The 22,689-nt window shown below is 36.7% G+C and overlaps 1 protein-coding gene across 1 annotated transcript in view; it reads left to right on the top strand.

Moving 5' to 3' along the window:
• ABI3BP (ABI family member 3 binding protein) overlaps nt 1-22,689 on the top strand; it is a 261,606-nt gene that overhangs the window by 119,389 nt on the left and 119,528 nt on the right. Inside the window, exons 7-14 of the mRNA XM_089910463.1 lie at nt 4,625-4,673; nt 5,620-5,691; nt 6,270-6,362; nt 14,197-14,274; nt 16,118-16,192; nt 16,929-17,003; nt 17,848-17,919; nt 18,414-18,488. Coding sequence (XP_089766589.1) covers nt 4,625-4,673; nt 5,620-5,691; nt 6,270-6,362; nt 14,197-14,274; nt 16,118-16,192; nt 16,929-17,003; nt 17,848-17,919; nt 18,414-18,488 — 589 coding nt within the window. The remainder of the gene's footprint in view (nt 1-4,624; nt 4,674-5,619; nt 5,692-6,269; nt 6,363-14,196; nt 14,275-16,117; nt 16,193-16,928; nt 17,004-17,847; nt 17,920-18,413; nt 18,489-22,689) is intronic.

Here is a 22,689-nt window from a genome sequence, read left to right as displayed (position 1 = left end):
CCACTGATATCACCACAGGTGTATGTCTGATTCCTCCCTAGCTGACTGGAAATATGGAGACTTTCGCAAGAAGGATGTTAGATTCACTTTTAGTCAGATGTTAGATTGAATCAGTACATTTCATAACTTTCATCAGGACATCCAAAAAATGAATTAAAACCAGAATGTAACATGCCCAAGTTTTTCTCATGTTGTTTAGCTCTTGAGTCTAAAGAGCTGAAATTTGAGTTTGAGCATCCCTTAACCACTCCCCAAATGGACAGTTCCTCTTTATCTCAGGGCCTAAGAATAAAGTTAAATCTACAATGGATATGCTGCCGCCACAAAAATATCAAATGGACAAACCTGTAAAGAGTAACTTGCAAAGAACAGCACCCTGATGTTACCACTACTTTTATTAAAGCTAATTTTCAAAATATAATATCGGGACGAAGGTAGTGTAATGCAGGGTGAATCCAAAGTCTTTCATGTGGCTACTGCTGCTGTGGTTATTTCTAGATGAGTGTAGGTTTTCCCTAACCAGAACTGGAAAGCAAGCTGGACTGGCCCGCAGGGGCATTGCCTTTTACCACTTCAGCATCCTCTCCCCATTGAATCTCACCAACTGGATACTCAGCCACAGTGTCCCCAGAAAAATGGTAAAAATGATTTCCCTTAGCCAGTCACTCTGCTCAGGATATAGCACAACCTGGGTTCTTAAGGAATAGAATTTCTCAAAACTGAAAAAAATAATTAATCCCTTAAACGGTAGGAGGGAAATATACTCACTTCCTGACATACAATAAACATTTAAAAAATAATTGCTGAAGGGTGGGATGAGAGCTGAGGAAGGAAGTGGTGATGGAGGTTTGCTGCAGGATTGGGGTCAGCAAGCAGCAGAGAAAAGAGACCCAGGGAGGAAATGGCCTAAGAAAGAAAACTGGTACCAGGGTGGTGTCCGTGGGGAGCAGTAGTACTGTGCTGAGGCCACCCCAGCAAAACTGTCGCAGCATCTTGTGGCATGCGGGACTTTCACTACCTCGCTTCCCACCCCGACACCCGACACCAGCTACACTGAGACTTCTATACACGTTGATAGATGCTCATAACAGCAAACCTGTGACTGTAAGGAAAGGTTACTGGTAACTTTATAAACAACATCATACATGAAACAGTTCAATTGAAATTGAGTTGTAATTGGTTACATACTGTTAACTTGGAAATTATCATAATATTTTATTTCTCAGTAAGTCCAGGTTACAGATGTTTCCCTACATTTTTATAAAAAGACACAGGGAAAGAATTCATAGTGTGGATTTCTTACTGGGAACTTTAGAGCCTTCAGCATTAAACACTTTGGGCAGAAGGATTTTCCTGATGCCCTTGACCTAGAGATTATCATACTAAGTGAAGTGAGCCAGACAAAGACAAATATCATATGATATCACTTATGTGTGGAATCTAAAAAAAAATGATGCAAATGAACTTCTATACAAAACAGAAATAGACCCACAGACATAGAACATAAATTTATGGTTACCAAAGGGGAAAGGGGAGGGGAGAGATAAATTAGGAGGTTGGAATTAACATATACATATTACTATGTATAAAATAGATAACCAACAAGGACCTGTAGAGCACAGGGAACTATACTCAATGTTATGTAATAACCTATAAGGGAAAAGAATCTGAAAAAGAATATATATATATATACATATATATATGCACATATATGTATACATTCTTATATATATATAATCTGAATCACTTTGCTGTACACCTAAAACTAACACAACATAAATCAACTATATTTCAACTAAAAAAAAAAAAAACCCTACTTACAGAGAGGGAGCTAGTACTTGCTCATTAGTCTTGGCGCATCTTTGGATTGTAGATTGGGCAAGAGAATAATTATAGGTCTAGAAAGAACTTGATTCTGCAGCTAAATGGTTTCCTTGTTTTTTGGCAGCACACGCTGCCCATATAGTCGTGTCATCGTCTTAACAGAGCACTGGTCTGTACCCATATAAGAACTCGAACAGACACTGTGTTCCATTCATGCCAAGAGTGGAATATTTTCCATTTGTTTTTGTCAAAAACTTGTTTAAAACAAATCCACAGGGAAGGAAATAAGAATTGCAATAATGCCGTTCAAAAGCAATCAGCACATCAACTCATAGGCGTTTCTGCTATAATGTGATGTGTCTCTGAAAAACTTCACGCTCTGCCAAATATACACTACATGGCAGGACTCACTGGGCAAACAGCGGACCAGCCATTCAACAGTCTTTGGAACGGTAGACACAGTTCTGTCGAACGTGATTATTAGCGCCGGGAAGGACAGTGCGGCTCCGTGGGCCAGCATCCCCTGTGGAACCGGAGGTTGCCGCAGCAGGGGTTAAGTGCTCAGGAATGATAGAGGCCACGTGTGGCAACCCTTTCGCTGAAGCAGCACAGGTGGACGTAAGGTGGACACACCAGTGCAGGGCCGTGGGCCTGCCTGTCCCTCTCTGGGGAAGGGTCCTGTGAGCAGGTACACTTATTTAATTTTCTTATGATAAATCCAGAGGTCTTCTGCCAGTGTGACCTCAAAGCTGACTTTTTTTTTCTCTACTGATGGTTATACTTGCATTCCTGCTATTCCCCTCCCCTTGCCTGGGAAAAGTTGTGTATAAATTATATTTACATCATTCCTCTATTGACCAAGAGTGTATGAGCTATGCAGTACAGAAGCATATATAGTAGCTAAAAAGACTGCTGGTTAAAATAGCTTTTCCTAGTTATAAATGTAATTCACCCTTGTAAGGAACTTGGAAAATATAGAAAGGTACACAAAATAAAATATGAGATTATAAGAAATAACTACTGTTAAAAAAAAAAGAGCTACCTCCTTCTGGTCTTTTGTCTATACATATTTGTTATACAGTTACATTATACTATGAATATAAATTTGTGTCCTTTGTATTTATACTGTGCATATTTCTCACTTTAGTAAATAGATGTCAAAAATTTGAACCATAATTTATTTAACAAAACCTCTGCTTTGGAATGATGAGGTTGTTTCACATTGTGGTAATAAACACCCTTACACGTAAATGATGCCTGTATCTTTGATTACTTCCTTAGGCTAGACTGCTAAGTAGGAAATTACTGGGTGTTTTAGTCCATCAGGGCTGTTATAACAAAAATACCACAGACTGGGTGGCTTAAACGGTAAATTATTTCTCACAGTCCTGGAGCCTGTGAAGTCCAAGATCAAGGCACTGGAAGATTTGGTGTCTTGGGGAGAACTCACTTCTGGCTCACAGACAACCATCTCACATGGTGGAAGGGTGGAGGGAGTTCTCTGGCATAAGAGCACTAATCCCATTCAAGAGGGTGGAACCCTTATGTGTTATTTACTTCCCAAAGGCCCCACCTCCAAATGCCATCACACTGGGGATTAAGTTTCAACACGTGAATTTTGGGGGGATACAAGCTTTCAGTCTATAGCGCTGGGCCAATATACAATACAAGAAGTATACATACTTTTTAAAAATAATCTGATAAAAGTAAACTTTTATTTTTTGTGTTTTTTAAACATAAGGACTTTACTACAAGAAGGAAAATAGCCAACAGTAAATGTGGTATTGTGGCACTTCTTTATTATGGGCATATCGTTTATTAGAATGGGAACACGTTAGCAAGTCTCTTCTGTTCACAACTGTAAACACCTATGTGGTTAAGTACCTCATTCAGCATATCCTGGATTGTCAGCAGATCTAGTACATGGAGTATCTATACCATGCATACAGGTTAAATCAAGCATCAAAAAATGCATGTCATGCTTATGCCTTTACCTCAATCTAATTCTCTGTATATTTGCTGCCCTTCTCTTATCCTGTTCTGTGTCTCTCCCATGGCCGTCTTATCCCTGGCTCACAATCTCCAGTGATGACTCCACTGTAAAGTTAACACTAAATGTGCCCCTAGGTCAAGCCACTCTATGGCATCAAAACTTCCTGTGGGACGTCTGAGGCAACTTGGAAGAAGGGAGAATGCACAGTCCTCTGGGACCTGCCCTTCAATTTTGAGGTCCTCTGGGCACGAATATGTACAGAATAGTTAAAAGTACAGGCTTTGGAAGTAGAAATGTCTGGTTCTGAGTCCCAGCTCTGCCTTCATGGACAAGGAAATACGTGGCATCAGGAGTTCACGGCAGTTGTATCTGAAGTAGCAGGGCAGCAGTGGGGCATACTCAGACAATTGATGTTGATTGGTTTTAAAAGAATATGTAGCTTGAAATCTTTTTTTGAGAGGAAACGTAAAGACAGAATTTGGCTGGTTCGCCTCTCAAATGAAGTGAAAATAAACTAGTATTCAATTCAGAGGATTTAATTTCTTTCCATTGCAGTTTCTAAGTAAATTAAACTAATGGGAGTTTTGAAGAAACTGCTTCTGTCAAATCTTTGGACACTTATGGGGAAAACCAAGTGAGCACAATAAAATAGAGGCAGATATATGTACTAAAGACCTTTTCAGCAGCTGTTAAACCTGTGTCATGGGGAACTTCACTAAAGACAAGGTCTGCTTCCAGTTTTTTTTACGTATTTATTTTTTTAAGTTAACAGTAACTCAAAAGCTGACTCTCTTCCTCTCTTTTCAGCCAGCATATGTTCCAAAAAAGCTAATCCCAGTAACAATCATCAAGCAAGGTAATTTGTATGTGTCTGCTCTTGATATGTGTTTAGAACTATTTTAATATACTTTTTAAACTGAGATAATTAAACATAGCACATAGTTTTTCAATTTTTCTGATTATTTTCCAGAAAAAATTTGAAGAAATCAGTCTAGTAAATTAGAAGTTGACAGATAATTTTGATTCTTGTACTGTTAGGCCAGGTCTTGGCAAAGCACATTGGCTGGACAACCAGGGACAGAGCAACCCTAACAAGCATTAAGTTTTAAAATCCAATTAAATATATGTGGCTTTCTTCAGGATTAAGATAGTTTACATGTAGAAAATCATTAATAGGATATTTGGATTAATGAAATGATAATTATGATATAGAGGTCACTTTAAGGAAAGTAAAGAAATCCAGGTTTTAAGAGTTATGTTTTATTTCAGCATGCACTCATTTTTGTTTTGACTTTCAGTTTTTCAAATTATTTAAATGACTCCATTATTTCCAGAAAGCTTCTTGGTGGAAGAGATTGAGCACTTAAAATAGTTTTTCATTTTAAGGAAACACAATGTCCCAAGTGTATTCTCAAAACAGTGTCAGTCAGTATTGGAATTATCCAAAGATTCTTTGCTCTGAAAATGTACATTTCCTAAATCTCTTTATTTACTGAGTCAGTCTTTGCCTCATTTTATGCTAGTTCTTTAACTTGGGTAGGCTGCAGAGAGTAGAGCTGAGAAAGGAAATTTTTAGCTAATTAGAATGGAACACTTTCATTACTTAAAGGCACAGGAATTAAGATAAGATGTGCCTTCTAGACCTTTCGTTGCCTGTGTAGCCAGCCCAATGAGTTCCTTTCTGTTAATTAAAAAGTTAGATCAGGGTTTCTCCAGTGCAGATGGTGTCATGTTATTAGCTTCTTTCTGCTTCCTGACTATTTTTTTTCCATTCACACTGTTATCTTTTGGTATTTCAACAGTGATTCAGAATGTTACTCACAGGGCCTCAACTAAATCCCCAGAAAAGACTCCCTATGGAGGAACAATACTGGGTGAGTCTATCTTGAAATCTACACCTACATTAGTCAAGTCAGGCTCTTTTTTTTTTTTTGATAATAAGGCCTTATGGAATTTTGCACTGTGAGCAGGTCTGTTAAATTGATGTTGGTTCATTTACTTTCAGTATTTAGCATCCTGGCTTGTGACCATTCCAGGCTAGGATCCAAGAGATGCTACCTCTATCCTAGTGTGTTAGAGAAACAACTCTAGCTTGTGCCTATTGGGCGTGATGGCTCCCCTCCTGCCTACCCCACAGGGCTGTTGCTGTTATGAGGGCATCTTTGTCATATTGAATTACTCTTTTAAAAGTTGTTGTTAATAATGGTGTTTGTTCACACATTTTAAGCAACCATTTTACAATTTTTGAGTCTATGGATTAAAAGCCAGAATATTTGGTTGTTCAGTTTTGAATATGAAAAAGATTCTGCATAAAAGTTACTGTCATATTTTTTCCAACATTTTAAAGTTTGGGTTAAAATTGACTAAGCAAAATAAGCACTAAACTTCATGGTTTCTAATGCTCTGAACTTTGTGATGGGATGCATTTCCTTTTACTTCTGTTTTCTTTCAGTCCACCTTGTTATTCCAGGTCTTAATGAAACCACCATAAAACTTCCTACCTCCATAATGTTTGAGATTTCGGATGCAATCAAGACACAGTTAGGTAAGCAGCAAAGATCTATATGTGAACTTTGCAGTGACAGTACTAGCAGTGATATTCCTAGGATATCCAAGGGATCTAGCAAATGAGCTGTTTGAGGATCTCAAAGTAAAAACTAAGGGACAGGCACGTGCACTGTTGATGGGAATATAAAATGGTACAATTGCTGTGGAAAACAGTATGACGATTCCTCAAAAAATTAAAAATAGAATTACCATATGATCCAGCAATTCCACTTCTGGGTATATAACCAAAAGAACTGGGTGGGGAAAAGGTCTTAAAGAGATATTTGTACACTCATATTCATAGTAGCATTATTCACAGTATCTAAAATGTGGAAACAATCCAAGTATCCATCAACAGATGAATTGATAAACAAAATGTGGTATATATATACAATGAAATATTATTCTGCCTTAAAAAGGAAGGAAATTCTCACATTTGCTATAGTAGAAATGGACCTTGAGGACATAATGCTAAGTGTAATAAGCCAATCACAAAAGACAAAATGACTGTGTGATTCCACTTATATGATGTACCTAGAGTAGTCAGATTCATAGAGACAGAAAGTAGAATGGTGGCTGCCAGAGACTGGAGAAGGAGGAAAATAGGGAATTAGTGTTTAATGGTATGGAGTTTCAGCTTTACAAGATAAGGAGAGTTCTGGAGATGCATGGTGGCGATGGTTGCACAACAGTATGAATGTATTTAATACTACTGAACTGTACACTTGAAAAATGATTAAGATTGTAAATTTTTTGTTATGTATCTTTTACCACGATAAAAAAAATTGGAAAAAAAGTAAAGGGTAGATAGGATGGAGTGTTGGAGTTATTCATATAAATCACATTCTATAGGGAAATAGTTATTTTATATTTATATTTATGAAAGAAGAGTGAATGATCAAATTAACCAAAATGTACACATTTATACAGGTATAATTTTCAAATGGAGTCATTGTTATAAATTACACTTATTATACTATACTATCAAGGGGCCACTAGAGGTCTTCAGTGGTAACTGAGGTAAGGGTCAGGTCTGTTAGAATTATTATTTACTTTGAGATTGATACTGCTTCCTACTTCTAGAAAGCACCTGATATGATTTTAGTGTTTAAAAAACATAAAACATAACAATTTGGGGAAAAAAGCAGCAAAATTCTGTAAAAGGAGTCCAGGAAACAATTGGGGTGGCCAGTGGGCTAAGCTAGTTGCTGCATTTGAGTATCACATTAGTCTGAATTCTCTCTATAGCAGAGGATCTCACCCTTGATGAAGCATCGGAAGCCGTGGCGGGCTTGTTACACCCAGGCTGCTGGGCTCACCCCCAGGATACTGATTCCGTAGGTCTAGGGTGGGGCCTGAGAATTTGCATTTCTACCCAGTACTCAGGTGATACTGGTGCTGCTGGTCTGGAAGCCACACTTTGAGAACCACCCCTGTAAAGTCTCTGGAGAATGTCTTGGGCCACTGATAAATATGGAAGAAGGTGGCATGATGTGGTGGAAATTGAACAAGACTTAAAAATGTAGAATATTTTTCTTGAACTAGGCAATGGCTAAGAACTTCAGCACTTATATACTTGAATCTTCACATTTTATGGGTGTGGAAACAGGCCCAAGCCCCTGTTTGGCAACATTTATTCAACAAATATTTATTAAGCATTACTCGGGGCCAGAACTGCAAGTGGCTCGGGACATAATTGTGATTTACACAGGCACAGGACCCACCCACACAGGAACCTCAGACTTAATTTCTCCTCCCTCATTGAAGGTCTGACCTGTTTGCTTGTTTGATGCTAAGCAATCAGATTGTAACAGTTCTAAAAGGTAAACCTTTACGTTCTCCTTAGCTGTTAGTTTGAGAACTTCCTGGAAGAAGGAGGAGCAAAGCCTTAATAAGTGGGTAGAAAAGCATAATTAGTGGACTTAGAATTTTGGAAAAATTTTCAAAATCTATGCATCACCATTTTATTAAGATAGGAACATATTTGCCTATAAATCTTTGTGATTTTGTGCAGTTGTTACATTTTTACTGTAAAACATTCATACCTGTTAGTCCTATGGTGAGTTACTTCCAAGAATGTAGACAAGTGATTCTAGGCTTTATTTCTTTAATTTGTGCATCAGACTTGATCACCTCCTGTTTATCTGTAAACCCTGAGACTCAACTCTACATCATCTAAATGCTGTGCTAAAAGCCAGGAAGCTTCCATATTAAATTCCCTGAGTGAACCTGTGTTTAGAACCAGAGCTCAGGACTCTTGCACTCACCTGTTCTCTGCCCAGAGCCTATTAATACTTAGCCCCGTGCCTGGGAAAGACTTGCTTTTTCTTCTTTCTCGAGATAGTTGCTTTAGGTGTAAGGATAGGTTGTTTATTTGAGATTTTTCTTGTCTCTTAAGGTAAGATTGTATTGCTATAAACTTCCCTCTTAGAACATCTTTTGTTGTGTCCCATAGGTTTTGGATCATCGTGCTTTCATTTCCATTTGTCGCTAGGTATTTTTTGATTTCCTCTTTATTTCTTCAGTGATCCACTGGTTATTTAGTAACATTGTTTAGCCTCCATGTGTTTGTGTTTTTTACAGTTTTTTTTTCTGTAATTGATTTTTAATCTCCTAGCGCTATGGTCAGAAAAGATGCTTGATATGATTTCAATTTTCTTAAATTTACTGAGTCTTGATTTGTGACCCAAGATTTGATCTATCCTGGAGAATGTTCTGTGTGCACTTGAGAAGAAAATGTATTCTGCTGCTTTCAGATGGAATGTCCTATAAATATCAATTAAGTCTATCTTTTACAATGTATCATTTAAGCCTTGTGTTTCCTTATTAATTTACTGTCTGGATGATCTGTCCATTGGTGTAATTGGGGTGTTAAATTCCCCTCTATTATTGTGTTACTGTCAATTTCCCCTTTCATGGCTGTTAGCATTTGCCTTATATACTGAGGTGCTCCTATGTTGGGTGCATATATATTTACGATTGTTGTATCTTCTTGGATTGTTCCCTTGATTGTTATGTAGTGTCCTTCCTTGTCTCTCGTAACAGCCTTTATTTTAAAGTCTATTTTGTCTGATATGAGTATTGCTACTCCAGCTTTCTGTTGATTTCCATTTGTGTGGAATACCTTTCTCCATCCCCTCACTTTCAGTCTGTATGTGTCCCTGGGTCTGAAGTGGGTCTCTTGTAGACAGCATATATATGGGTCTTGTTTTCGTATCCATTCAGCCAGTCTGTGTCTTTTGGTTGAAGCAGTTAATCCAATTACATTTATGGTAATTATCAATATGTGTATTCCTATTGCCATTTTCTTAATTGTTTTGGGTTTGTTTATGTAGGTCTTTTTTCTTCCCTTCCTTTTTTCTTCTCTTGTGGTTTGATGACCATGTTAGTGTTGTATTTGGGTAGGTTTTTCTTCTTTGTGTGTGTATCTATTGTAGTTTTTTGGTTTGCATTTCCCGTGAGGTTTTGATAAAGCAGTCTATATATATACAAGGTTGTTTTAAGTTGCTGGTCTCTTAATTTCAAATGCAATTCTGATTTCCTGCATTTGTACTCTCCTCACGGTTGCTGGTTTTGATATCATGTTTGCTTATGAATTCCTGCTTTTACTGTATGTTTGTCTTTACCAGTGAGCTTTCCTATTTGTGATTTTCTTGTTTCTAGTTTTGGCCTCTTGGGAAAGAGTTGTTCAGAAGGAGAAGAAAAGGAAGGAGCTGGCCAGTCTTTTACTGATTTGGTCCCTAATCTGTTCATCAGTATTCAAAAACCAGGATTTGTGAAGGAGACTGAAAATGAGCAGAGTTTTTCCCACACCACTGCTCTCACTTTTTTTTTTTTTTTGGAGTGTAGTTGATTTACAGTGTTGTGTTAGTTTCAGGTATACAGCATAGTGAATTAGTTATACGTATATATATATATGTCCACTCATTTTTAGATTCTTTTTCCATATAGGCCATTACAGAGTATTGAGTAGAGTTCCCTGTGCTATACAGTATGTTCTTATTAGTTATCTATTTTATATATAGTAGTGTGTATTTGTCAATCCCAATCTCCCAATTTATCCCTCCACCTCCCTTATCCCCTGGTAACCATAAGTTTGTTTTCCACATCTGTGACTCGACTAGTGTTTTGTAAATAAGTTCATTTGTACCCTTTTTTAGATCCACATATAAGCAATATCATATTTGTCTTTCTGTGTCTGACTTATGTCACTCAGTATGACAATCTCTAGGTCCATCCACATTGCTGCACATGGCATTATTTTGTTCTTTTTTATGGCTGAGTAATATTCCATTGTATATATATATACCACATTTTCTTTATCCATTCCTCTGTTGATGGACATTTAGGTTGCTTCCATGTCCTAGCTATTGTAAATAGTGCTGCAATGAACATTGGGGTGCCTGTATCTTTTCGAATTCTGTTTTTCTCCGTGTATATGCCTAGGAGTGGGATTGCTGGGTAATATGGTAGTTCTACTTTTAGTTCTTTAAGGGACCTCCATATTGTTCTTAATAGTGGCTGTACCAATTTACATTCCCACCATCAGTGTAGTAGGGTTCCCTTTTCTCCGCACCCTCTCCAGCACTTATTGTTTGTAGATTTTTTGACGATGGCCATTCTGACAGGTGTGACTGATACCTCATTGTAGTTTTAATTTGCATTTCTCTAATAATTAGTGATGTCAAGCATCAGTTCATGTGCTTTTTGGCCATCTGTATGTCGTCTTTCAAGAAATGTCACTGTTGAACTGAAATGTGTTTTGTTCCTTAGTTCTTGGTTTTAAGGACTATTTCCTAAATTTTTTGTTTTGTTTTGTTTTTCCAAAGTTCCACCTGCTATCTTAATATCAGTTCAAGCTTTTCATTTTCTTTAATTTAGAGAATTAAATAGTTGATTTTTTGGTTTGCTTTGCTTTTTGCTTTTGTTATTCTGATACGAATCACTGAAACTTCAGGATTAAGTGTGATTTTAATGAAGACAAATTAAAATGCAGATAGTATATGTATCTTAAAACTTATTTCTAGGGAAGCACCTATCTTAAATTGAATGCATGGTGAATTTCTTACACATTGAAGAGACTGATAGGCAGTATGTTTGAAGATGTCCAGTAAACCCACTGAATGTACCATTTTAGGCTATGTTACAAACTACATTTTAGATTTACTGGCTTTTATGAAGAGTGTGAGCATAAACAGTTCTTTATACCAATGAAGGAGAAATAAACTTTCCTGAAGTTATTTATCACTGCAATTCAGAAAAGTCCTGTGCAAGAGGTTAAATCCTAAAAATAATATCCTCATTCCAGCAGGACCCAATGTGGGACATCAAGAAATTAATAGCTTTTGTTCTAAGAACACATGGTATGAATAATGAGAGAAATAAACAAGAAAGCTAGTAATACACACACCTCCTGGGGACAAGAAAAGGGTTTGCCAAAGCCAAGACTTAGCCTGCCAATAATGAAAGGAAACAACTGTGTTGAAAAACAGTAAGAAGAATCAGAGAGGAAAAGGAATTTCCTGGGGTTTAGGCCGTGTCCTAATGGCATTTTACTCTGCCGTTGCCAAGACCAGTTGTACATAGATAGTGTAGGTGAATGCTCATGGCTTGATAGGAGTCACAGAGAGTCCCCATTCAAGTTCTTTCCCTTCAATCAATTTCTCTCACACCGGAAGAGCCATGTTTAGAAATACGGTATGCCTCTATAAGGAATTAGTGATGGGTAGAGAATACAAATACCTCTTGGGAAGGTAGTTTACTGTTTTTCTTCATTAGCAGCCTAATTTTAGGTTAATGGTATTACCCCGTAAGGGCATGCATAAGGAGCTAAAGCAAAGCAATTCAGAGCATTGCCTGAAAGTCTAGAATCTGGAGGTTAAAATAAATAAATAATTTTTTAAAATAAATAAATACACAGTCCTAGTCAGCCAGGGAAACACCAAGAGTGTAGGATATTACACAGGAGGGAAAGGATTAGCAAAAATAATCCTGAAGGAGAAGAGGACACTGAAAAAGAAGAGATCATTGAAAAAAATTACATTAAAAAAAAAAACTTCCTGTGGTACATGCTGAAAATAACAGGACTAGAGCTCATCAAAATTTGTAATCTGAACATTTTTTCCTGTGCTAACACTCACAGTGGTTCTAAACCAAAGCTGTGACTACAAAAGAAGAAGGAAAAAAAATGTTGATGAGATTTAGAAATCTAAAAAATAGAATTTATCATAAAATTATACTGGATCTGTTTACTTTTTTAGTTATTCCAGAAAGAGTCCCTTCTCTTTATGTCCTGCTAAATTAATTTGAACAATGGTATTAAACATTTCTGTTGTACAAACATGCTGTACAGCTTCATGAGCACAGCAATTCAGAACACACACTTGACTGATAGCTATGGCAAGTACACTAGCACTTGTGACGCCTATTTCTAGCATCTCAAATCACTCCTGAAAATCATAAGCTCAAGGAATCTATCATATACTTCCATAATACAGATTGAGAATTGATTTGCTTCCATGATCTTTGTGAAAGGGATGACTTTATAATTGTCTTTAAGTCCATCAGAAGTAAATGAATATTTTGTGCCCATGTTAACTGAAAAGAAGAAAATGGTCTTTACAACAGTGATGTGAACTATAGGAAGAAGTTACAAAATTTACATCCTCAAAGAACTTTGAGAGAACAGATTAGATCAGCAGTTCTCAACAGAGGTCAATTTTGTCCCCTCCCCAGGATATTTGGCAGTGTCTGGAGACATTTTTGGTTGTCACAGCTGTGGAAGGGTGGAATCCAGTGAGTAAAGGCCAGAGATGCTGCTAAATATCCTACGTTTCACAGGAAAGGCCCCCATAAAAACAATTGTCCAGCCCAAAATGTCAGTAGTGCCAAAGCTGAGAAACCCAAGAAGTTCCTTACAGCCTTAGGACTCTTAAAAAATCCCATCTGATTATAATCAGTTCAAGGAGACATGATCAGGGTATCTCAAAGATGAATGAATTCTTTCATGCCACTAGACTGTTTCAAAATATTATAAGTAGGTCATTTAAATAGCTGAATCAAGTTAATCCTAAGTGCATTTTGGAGAATATGGAGAATATCTTAATCATTGGGCAATTCTGGTACAGAAATGTACTTTCTTTGAAAAGGAATACCTAAATTTTAGAAGAAAGTTTCCTGAATAATTGTCAGAAGAGAAAAGAAATAGAATAAAAAAACAGACTTCATTTTTTTACACTGAATTCCCACACAGACCCAAAGAAAATATCTATGTTAACATGAGGTTCAAATAAATAACTGTTGGTATTTTTTCCTAACCACAAATATCTTCAAATAACTTAGTCTCCTATGTGTGTTATTCACGTTTTTCTAAAACTTTAGAGCCATAGCCTATTATATTTTTTACCATGCATAATAACAGATAATTTCTATTCATTGATTTTTTTTAAAAAAAATTAGGAGTAATTGAATATAAAATTCCAGGGAGCATTTGCTATGCCTTACAACCTGTGCCTTCAAGAAACTCTGTTTATGAGTCAGAATGACTTGAGAGCTATCCAAGTACTGGGTTGTGATTTTTTTCCTCATTCCAGTGCCAACTTAGATCTTAAAGAATTACCTAGGGTTAATGAGAAAGAATTCTGAAGACTGTCACTACTAATACTAATCCCTGGTAGAAATGCACAATAAATTTATTGACTGCCTGGTGGGAAGGGATAAGAGCAGAATAGATTTCTTGAAATAGTCTGTTGCTTGATTGTTTTGAGGGAATTATATTTGGATACTCTGTTATGAGGAAGTGAGATAAATTGTTTATTTTCTGAATTTTTTAGCTAAGAATGAAACCTTGGCACTACCTGCTGAATCTAAAACACCAGAGATAGAAAAAATCCCAGCACAGCCCGTAACAGGTAATGAGATCCCTACGTTATTAACTTTGAGAAAATAAATAATGTATTTTCAAGTAGTAACTGATTGACAAGCCTCTATGTTTTTTTCAGTGAAGAGCCAGTAGGAAATTCATTTTGATCATAAGCACACAACAGTAGGAGATTCTGGGTCTTTAATGTTTGGAAAAACAGCAGATGCAAATGAACCATTGAATTCTATAACTGATATGTAATATGGAAGATGTATTTTTCACTTTAAGTGAAAGTTGTTACCGCAACATTCTGAAATATTTTTATACTAAGATGTAACACCATGGTTTGGGTGCTTTCCTTTTATAAGAAGACACGAGAGCATGTTTTCATTTCTTCACTTTCACAAGTGATTGGTTTAGCAAAATGCCATTATCCCTCATAAATCCATAGTTTAATATCTATGAAAATACCTTGGAATCATTTAGTAACAATGTCTCTTGAAGATTAACAATGCTCATGTAGAAAATACCTAATAGTTCAGTAAAAATTCTTTAAAGAATAAACGCAGTATGCATTTTCCCCAGTTTATCAACCATTACTAACAAACATTCAGCATGTCTTATGTGAATGAACTGCCCAAGTCCAGCCCACTGGGGACACGTTATTCTCTGAACTACAGAGTTTTTGCCAGAGCAATACCACTTCATCCAGAGCTCTGTGAAACAAATATCTGGCAAGAATTCCTCCAAATCTACATTTAGCAAAGTAACTCCAATCTAAAGTGAATTTCTTAACCCATAAAATTGCCATAAATTGAAATATCAGTGATATTTACCTTCTACTAAACTCTTGGACTCCTAACAAGTCCAAAGAAAATAAAGATCGGTGGGGAAATAAAATGGCCTGATTTCAAGAAACCTATTCAAGTAGAAATATTTCTGACAGAGTAAGAAGTACTTGGTCCTACCTAAAGGTGAGAAATGGACCTTCCATCCCCCACCTTCATGGGAGTTGGAACAAGGGTAGACTCTGATGCTGGAATAAGCTATTTGAATGAAATTCCTAGGTAGTTTTCTGATTTCAATATAATTAGCCAATACCAAGAAAAGTATTCCCAACTACATTTCTTCTCTTGGCATAGTATCTGATGGGAGAGTCAACAGAGTTCTTAGCTCTCTGCCAAACCTTTCTCAGGATTTTCCACTTCAGAAACACTTAGGCAAACACCATAATTCATTATTCAGTGTCACTGTGTTTATTTCATATCCTTACCCTACAAAATTCTGGAATTGTGTAGCTCACAATTCATTCCAAATCTCAATGATCCTGGTTCTTATTCCTCAAAAGCTATTTACCTGAAGGTCATCTTTACCTTTGATCTAGCACTTGAAACAAGCCTGTGACTGAGCATTTGAATCCTCATAATTTCAGCCCAGTTCCAAGCTTTGCATGTTGACTACAGTTTGGAAGAGAGAAGTCTTAAAAATGTAATAGTTCTAAATAAATCTTTTTGACCTGGGTCATTATGTTATCTGCCCATTTATTAACTTGTTTAATAAATATTTATCATGTGCTTGCTTACTATACCGCAGACTTTGTGCTAAGAAAAAAGGGCAGACCCAAAATTATGATTAAACTGATAAATGCTTCCATGGCGGTCAATTCCACGTGCTTTTTGGAACACATGGAAAGTGGACAAACCCAGAAAGGAAGGGTTGGGAGGAGGTGTCAGTTCAGACACAAGCCAGGGAGCCCTTAATATAATTAACTTGAAAAGAATTAGTCCGTGTAAGTGTCAGTTCTAATTCTAAAAGGCAACAAAAGTGCCTTATGGTCTTGAGTTGTTTCATCATTTATCTTAATTTGTAAAGTCATCTTTTTTACCTTCCAGTGACTCCTGAATCAGTTCCAAGAACCACTAAACCCACTGTGTCTAGTGCGTTAGACATTTCAGAAACAATACCGGGTAATTCTAAGAACTTTTTTTCTTAAAAAAAAAAAGAACATCCCAACCATCATACAAAAGTAACCCCAATGCCTTGGCTTCCCATCCTCCCCACTTTCTTTCCTACCTTACTGGCAGTAGTTCATCTTCTGTTTCTCAGACCAATTCCATTAAAGTGTTAACGACATACCTTGATCCTGATGACTAATATTCTAGGCAGCTCTGGTTGCTATATGCTAACTGTACACCCTTTTTACCAGTCTCTTGGGAGGTATAGAAAAACAATGCCAGCCTTTTAACCTACAAAGCTTGGAGGAGTGAGAGTCTTGACTATGTCTGCGCTTTCCATTTCAGTTGGCTTTTCCAAGTCTTGTGTGTACTAAACTTAAGGAGTATCCCCCAAAGTGACATGCCTTTTACTAAGAATTTCATGTCTTGCAAGTTAGCTGCTTCTTGGCCCAAGAGAATCTAACCTGCTTTATTCTCTTCTCCAAAAAAAAAAAAAACAGGAGCAGCATGTACGTATTTTGTTCTGTACTTGTGATGTTGATCTTCCATGCCACACCATGGCCATTTGAACGTATACCTTCAAATTATAACTATGTAAAACTTTTTCCAGGGAAAGACAGCTATTTCCATGAAAGGCACCAGCTGCGCAATGTACCCTCTGCTATGAGCATGCCTCACATGACATGGTTAAGCCACAATGTCAAATCCCAACTCAGGGAGTTTCTAACTGAATTCTTCTTTATTGCAGTTCTTAGGGGAAGGATCCCCGAAACACCGCAAACTATTTTAATACCTAGGTTTGAATTGCCACTGAGCATTCTAGGTAAAAATTATTAAACACTGCAGCTTATTATTACCTTGGAAATATTATGCATACTTGAAAGAAGTCCTTAGGCTAATTCATTCAAATTTATCTCCTCACAGAAAAGAAGGGACACATGGCTTATAGAACAGTAAACTCTCCAATACCAAACCCTTAAATGTTATAAATTCTTTATTTTATAATCTAGGATCCTAAAGAGTCTTTCTCTATGACAAATCCTTTGGTAATTTTTCTTGGGGGTAGTCATATTTTGATATTATATTTGATTCTTTTAATTCAACATTATGGTGTCACTGAATAAATTATTTTCTATATTTTTCCTAAATATCTTTTTACTCAACTGTTTCTCTTGAAAGAGAAGATATATTTATGGTATTTCTGCAGACTGCTTCTTAGAATCCTTAGAATTTACGTGCAATATCAAAAAAGTTGTTGGGGGAGCTTAAATATAAAGTCACATAGTTACTGAAATTCTATTTTTAAAAACTATTAGACAGACATTTTCTAGTTCATATGTGTTTGGTGCTTGACTTGAGTTTAAACTTAATATATCTGAGAACACACATACGCATAGCTGAAGAAATTAGGACACTAGTTTAATAAGGGTGAAAAAAAGAACCCAAACTCCTCAAATGCAGTGGCTTGATTATACAAAATAGAAAAAGAAGCTGTCTTATATTATCCATCATTGAAACACAGGAGTAAGAAATATATACTAGTAAACAGTCCCTTACCTTACCTGAGTAATTTGCATTTGTTTTTTGTTTTTGAAGCTTGAGATTTTAAAAACCTTTTCTCTCACTCACACTTCAAGCCATAACATTTCTTGTGTGTTTCATTGCAGCTCCGAAAAGGCTTCCAGAATTTCCTCAGGCAAAAACACCCTTCCCTTTTGAGAAACCTGGGGGCACCTTGGGTAATAACAGCACCTTAAATCTGGTGTTACCACGTGGGTGGTGATTGCTTAATTCTGTAGGACACGTTTACTGGATCTTATCTATGCAAACCTCAATGAACTGCTGAATTCAGTCAACTCAGCCAAACAAGTGGTTGATTGGTTTAAAAAAAAAAAAAAAAGCCAAAAACAACTATTTCTCTGATTGGATTTTCTACAAATTCAGTAACAATTATCAATCTATTAATTCCATATATAGCCCATTTAGTTAGTTTTCCGTCCTCAAAAAGGTGAGAGTATGACACCAAACTCTAGTCTCCTTCTAGTCTCTACTCAAATGCTCTCTGAATGGGTGTATATTGATTTCTTCTTCCTATGTGGTAATGTTTAATTGGATCAGTATGTGTTTTTTATTTCAGGCTACTGGTAGCCACTTAACCACACCAGCAACCTATTTCTGTCTCTTTATCCTCCCCAAAAAATTCTCAGTGAATTCCATTTCTTTTTTGCTGTAGCTTCAAGTCAAAAGCCATGGATTGTGCCTACAAGTAAAATATCTGAAGATTCCAAAATTCTGCTGCCTCAAACTGGTAATTGCATTCTTTTTTTAAAAAATAGATTGGAGCAACAGTATGGAATAACTTCTCGTTTTTATTTTTATAGGTTGTTTAGTTGATTATCCATATACTTTGTAGTAAATGGTAAAGTTATAATCCATTCTTGATGCTTAGATGAATTTCATTTTTTTCAATACAAAAGCAAAATGCTTTTGCATTTGTTTTAAAGATCTGTGTTTTAATGTCTGGATATACAGTTAGAAGTCTGGCTAGAAGATGAACTGTGAATTGGCTCATTGAATTTCTAGAGATCTCTTTAGTGACATGAGAGCAGTAACAAAAATAAGAATCCCATCGTGATCTGATTTAAGAGTATGAATTTAATATTTCCCTTGCAGTTAGATATTTGCCTCTTTTTCAGTAAAATATCTAATGAACATTTGAGAGTTTACTTTGTGCAAGATATTATTGCTGAAATAATAAAATATGTAAACATAAAATATGTCCTAAAATATGTAAACATATTGTGATATAGAGGAAAGACCACAGGTCTTGGCACTGATACTGGACCCTGGTTCCAGTTCTGGCTTTACTACCAACCACATATTTTAGCTATTTTTCTCTACTTTCCTGGATCCTGGTCTGCTCTTTTGTAAACTATAGCAATTGGCTTTTTCTCCCAAGAATTCTTGTGTTCCAGCACTAAAATTGATTGAGTGAAATAGCTTCCTTTTTAAAAAATAGATTTTTCTCAATTAAAGAGTTTTTGCATTTACGTCTTTTCTTTGATGTCTAGTGGTCAACTAAAGAAAATATTCAGCATGTGAGAATTATAAGAAAACCTCACAAACCATTTTGTGTGATTACTTCTATGACTTTTGTTTTACTTATTTGTATTTTAATTTTGTGAACCTTCTAGTGGTGATTTTTTTGAGTACATGTAATTAGTATATAATGTAGTTAGAAGTTCATGTAATGATGTTAAACACACCCCCATTCGGTGGTATCCTCCAGAAAGGAGTCCAGCACAGGATTGGTTTGAGAAAGGATGAGAATGAGCCTACAGACACATAGATCCTAGTCAAATGATCCTTTCTCTGGTGAGTGTAATTGATTCAGATCTTAGCAAAAGATACAAGGATGGCATCAAATGAAGTAAGCATGTCTGTTACGGTCCTCCCTAGTTTACTCACGTGGGAAAACACTTATAAGTTGGTTATAGTTGTCAGCCAATACAGAGAAGCCTTAAATTAGGTCTTTCTAAGTCTTGATTCCCCATGTCACTGACCCTGAAATTCTAGTGCCATTACTCAGTGTGGGTGCAAGAACACCTTCAGAATTCAGGTCACCTGAGTCTAAAATCCAGGCTCTGGGTGGACTTTCATACTGAGCCTCTAGTTCTGTTAACACAGAGGCACAGCTGCACTGCAGACTGTGGAACAATGCTAGTCTGTGGGCGTGTGTGATGGTTTATCTGCTGCACTGTGGCCCAGCTGGCCTGACCCCCACGTCCTTTACAAGCATCACATCTTCCAAACCAAAGACTGTTGGGGCCCACTGAGTTAGTAGAACACTTAGGTCCCTTTTATCTCTCAACTTCTGGGCTGTAAACACAGGGCATATAAGGTCTTCCTGGTTTCTCTTGAGCAGCCTCTAGATTTTTGGTGTTTATGATTATTTAAGAGCAAACTGACCCAAACCTCCAGGAAACCACTTATGAAATTTCAATGCCTAGGATATGAATTATATATAAGCCTGAATTGAAGCAAGCTTTGGGGGGGTAGGGAAAATATGTTTGCAGGTGAATGTTGTAGAGTTACAAAGAGACAAAGATAGATGAGATTGGAAATCCCAGTAAAAGATAGGTTCCTTTTGCCTTAATTACAGAAAAGGAATATTCCGGTTTTGCCCGGTGGAGTATGAATAGTTGCTAATGCCGCAGGAAGCAGTTTCATTATTCAGCTGCTTCCCTCCTGCTAGGGCCACCTTAGGCTGCCAGAGAACTTCCAAACACTGTCGACTGCCAGCCGTCTCTAGATGAAGTGTGTGGGCCTGTCATGGGCTGTAACAGTTCAGTAGGTGTGATTGCAGGCATATGCATAAGCCACAGAAACTTCGTAGCCTGCCCTTACAACATTGAATTGTTATGACTGGGCTACTTGGTATGATGTTTGGAGAGAGAGCGTTGGCATCACCAGGGAGCTTGTTAGAAAGGCAGAATCCTGGGCTCTACTTCAAATCTGTTGAATCAGGATCTGCTTTTTAACAAGATCTCCAGGTGATTTGTATGAGCATTAAAGTTTAAGAAGCACTGCCTTATCACTGTGGTCTGTAATACTTCACATGGTACAGATACGAAGCATCGAATGTGGTCAGTTATAGGACAGGAGGCCTGAAATCAATGTAAAATTGGTTTCTTAAAGTAGGCGATTAAGTATTTCTTGTTTCTGCTAATATTTTTAACACTCCCATCTACCTCTTGTATAAATGTTCTGTGGCATCTTCCTAACGTGTTAAATTTCAAATTAAAATTTATCAGATGTGTTACTTGTGATTTAAGGAGTTGGTATATTCACCCAACCCTTTTATTCATTTCAGCCTTTGGTTCTCAATTGATTTTGTGTGAATTTACACAGGCACTAAGTTTCTATTTCCTATTTAGTTTCAACATATATGATTATTATATTTTCCAGTTACTCACATGGCTTCCTAATGCAATTATTTGAGAATTAAGGAGAGAGAGAGGCAGAGATAGTACTTGAATGCCAGTCCATAAAATCATTTGTCTCGTTTTTAGTTGTTACATCTTTTGAAGAAATGATATATTTCAGCTGGTATTAATGACATTATTATAGCGAAATGAACATATTTTGTTTTCTCTGTTGGCATGCAATGCATCTACATTTACTATGTCAATTACCTTCAGCCAAAGACCACCAGGAACACACCTGTATTTGAACAAAGTTAGGTTTATTTACTTTTTGTAACAATGGAGAATGCAGACCACGAGGAACTGTGGATCTGTTAGTAAGAGGATGTTATGGGATTTAGTCTTGTGTTAGGTGATCCTGGGGAGTGTTTAAGGAAGTGAAGCTTTGCTCTGAATTGGATGCTGTCTGAAAATAGGAATAATTTGTGACAGAATATCTTAAGAATTCTTAACTAGAAGGCAAGAAAAGAGGAGTGAGACTAAAGCTGTGACTGGTAAAGATATTGGCCAGAACATGAGGACAGTAATTTTTGTGTTCATGCGTTTGTGTCCCACACAGTTACAGAATGGTCTTGTTTTTGTCTTGGTCCATCTTTGTCACCAAGTGAACTTGTCTGATGTTGATGTTCTTTTCAATTGTCGATGTTCCGTAGGTGAACACAGCAGCCTAGCTGTGAGTGCCTGACCAGCACCTGGATGCCAGGGGCTGCTTGTTTCTTTATCAACCATTAAATGTGGTTTATCAGTACCTTTTGTAAAACTCATTTTCCTTCAACGTTTACTGGATTTGTTTTCCACATTTACTTCATACTCTGTATCAAATAATCAGAATGCATGCTCTTAAAAATATTTCTGTATTACTTTTGTCAATAAAAAGTTATGTGGAAATTCTAACTTGCATGTCAAATATTGAAATCATTTCAGTAGTTGATGGCAAGAGTGGGACAGGGTATTTGGAATTTGGAGTGTCCTAGGAAATCTGAGAAGTGCAGTCATCAAACATATTCTTCCCTACTTTTAGTCTATTGGCCCCAATCCTTCATTAGGGCTGCATTTTGTGATCTCATTATTTGGAATTGTACTTTGTTTAAACCTTCTCTAAAGTATGTTCAAGTGGGATTGACTGATTTTGCTTTCCTTAGCAAATCCACCTTTTCTTAAAGGACAGAAAGGAAATTATAAAAATATGCTCTTTAACTATATGCCAGAATGTAAATTTATTTATAAATTCTAAATTAAAAGAAAGTTGGCCATATTTTAGAAATACTTAAGTGCTTATAACAGTCATTCAGAAAAGTCCATCTTTCTGATGATGCAATAGAATTGGTCTTATGTTCTACTGGAAGGTAGCCAGTAGAACATGGCTGGAGAAGAAGGATAGAAATCAATGTTCTGTTTCTGGCTTCCTAATGCTATCAGTGTTAAGCATCCTTAATTTACTTGGTCATCCCCTTAAAAGACCATCATTTAGTACCAGGAGGGATTTGAACCTTAATCAAATTAAAAAAAATGGTTTCTTCATAT

Source organism: Delphinapterus leucas, chromosome 4, assembly GCF_059928025.1.
Source record: "Delphinapterus leucas isolate spDelLeu-1000000601 "Yukka" chromosome 4, BTC_Dleu_Yukka2, whole genome shotgun sequence".
Lineage (NCBI taxonomy): Eukaryota > Metazoa > Chordata > Mammalia > Artiodactyla > Monodontidae > Delphinapterus > Delphinapterus leucas.
This window is presented reverse-complemented; position numbering and strand designations above follow the sequence as displayed.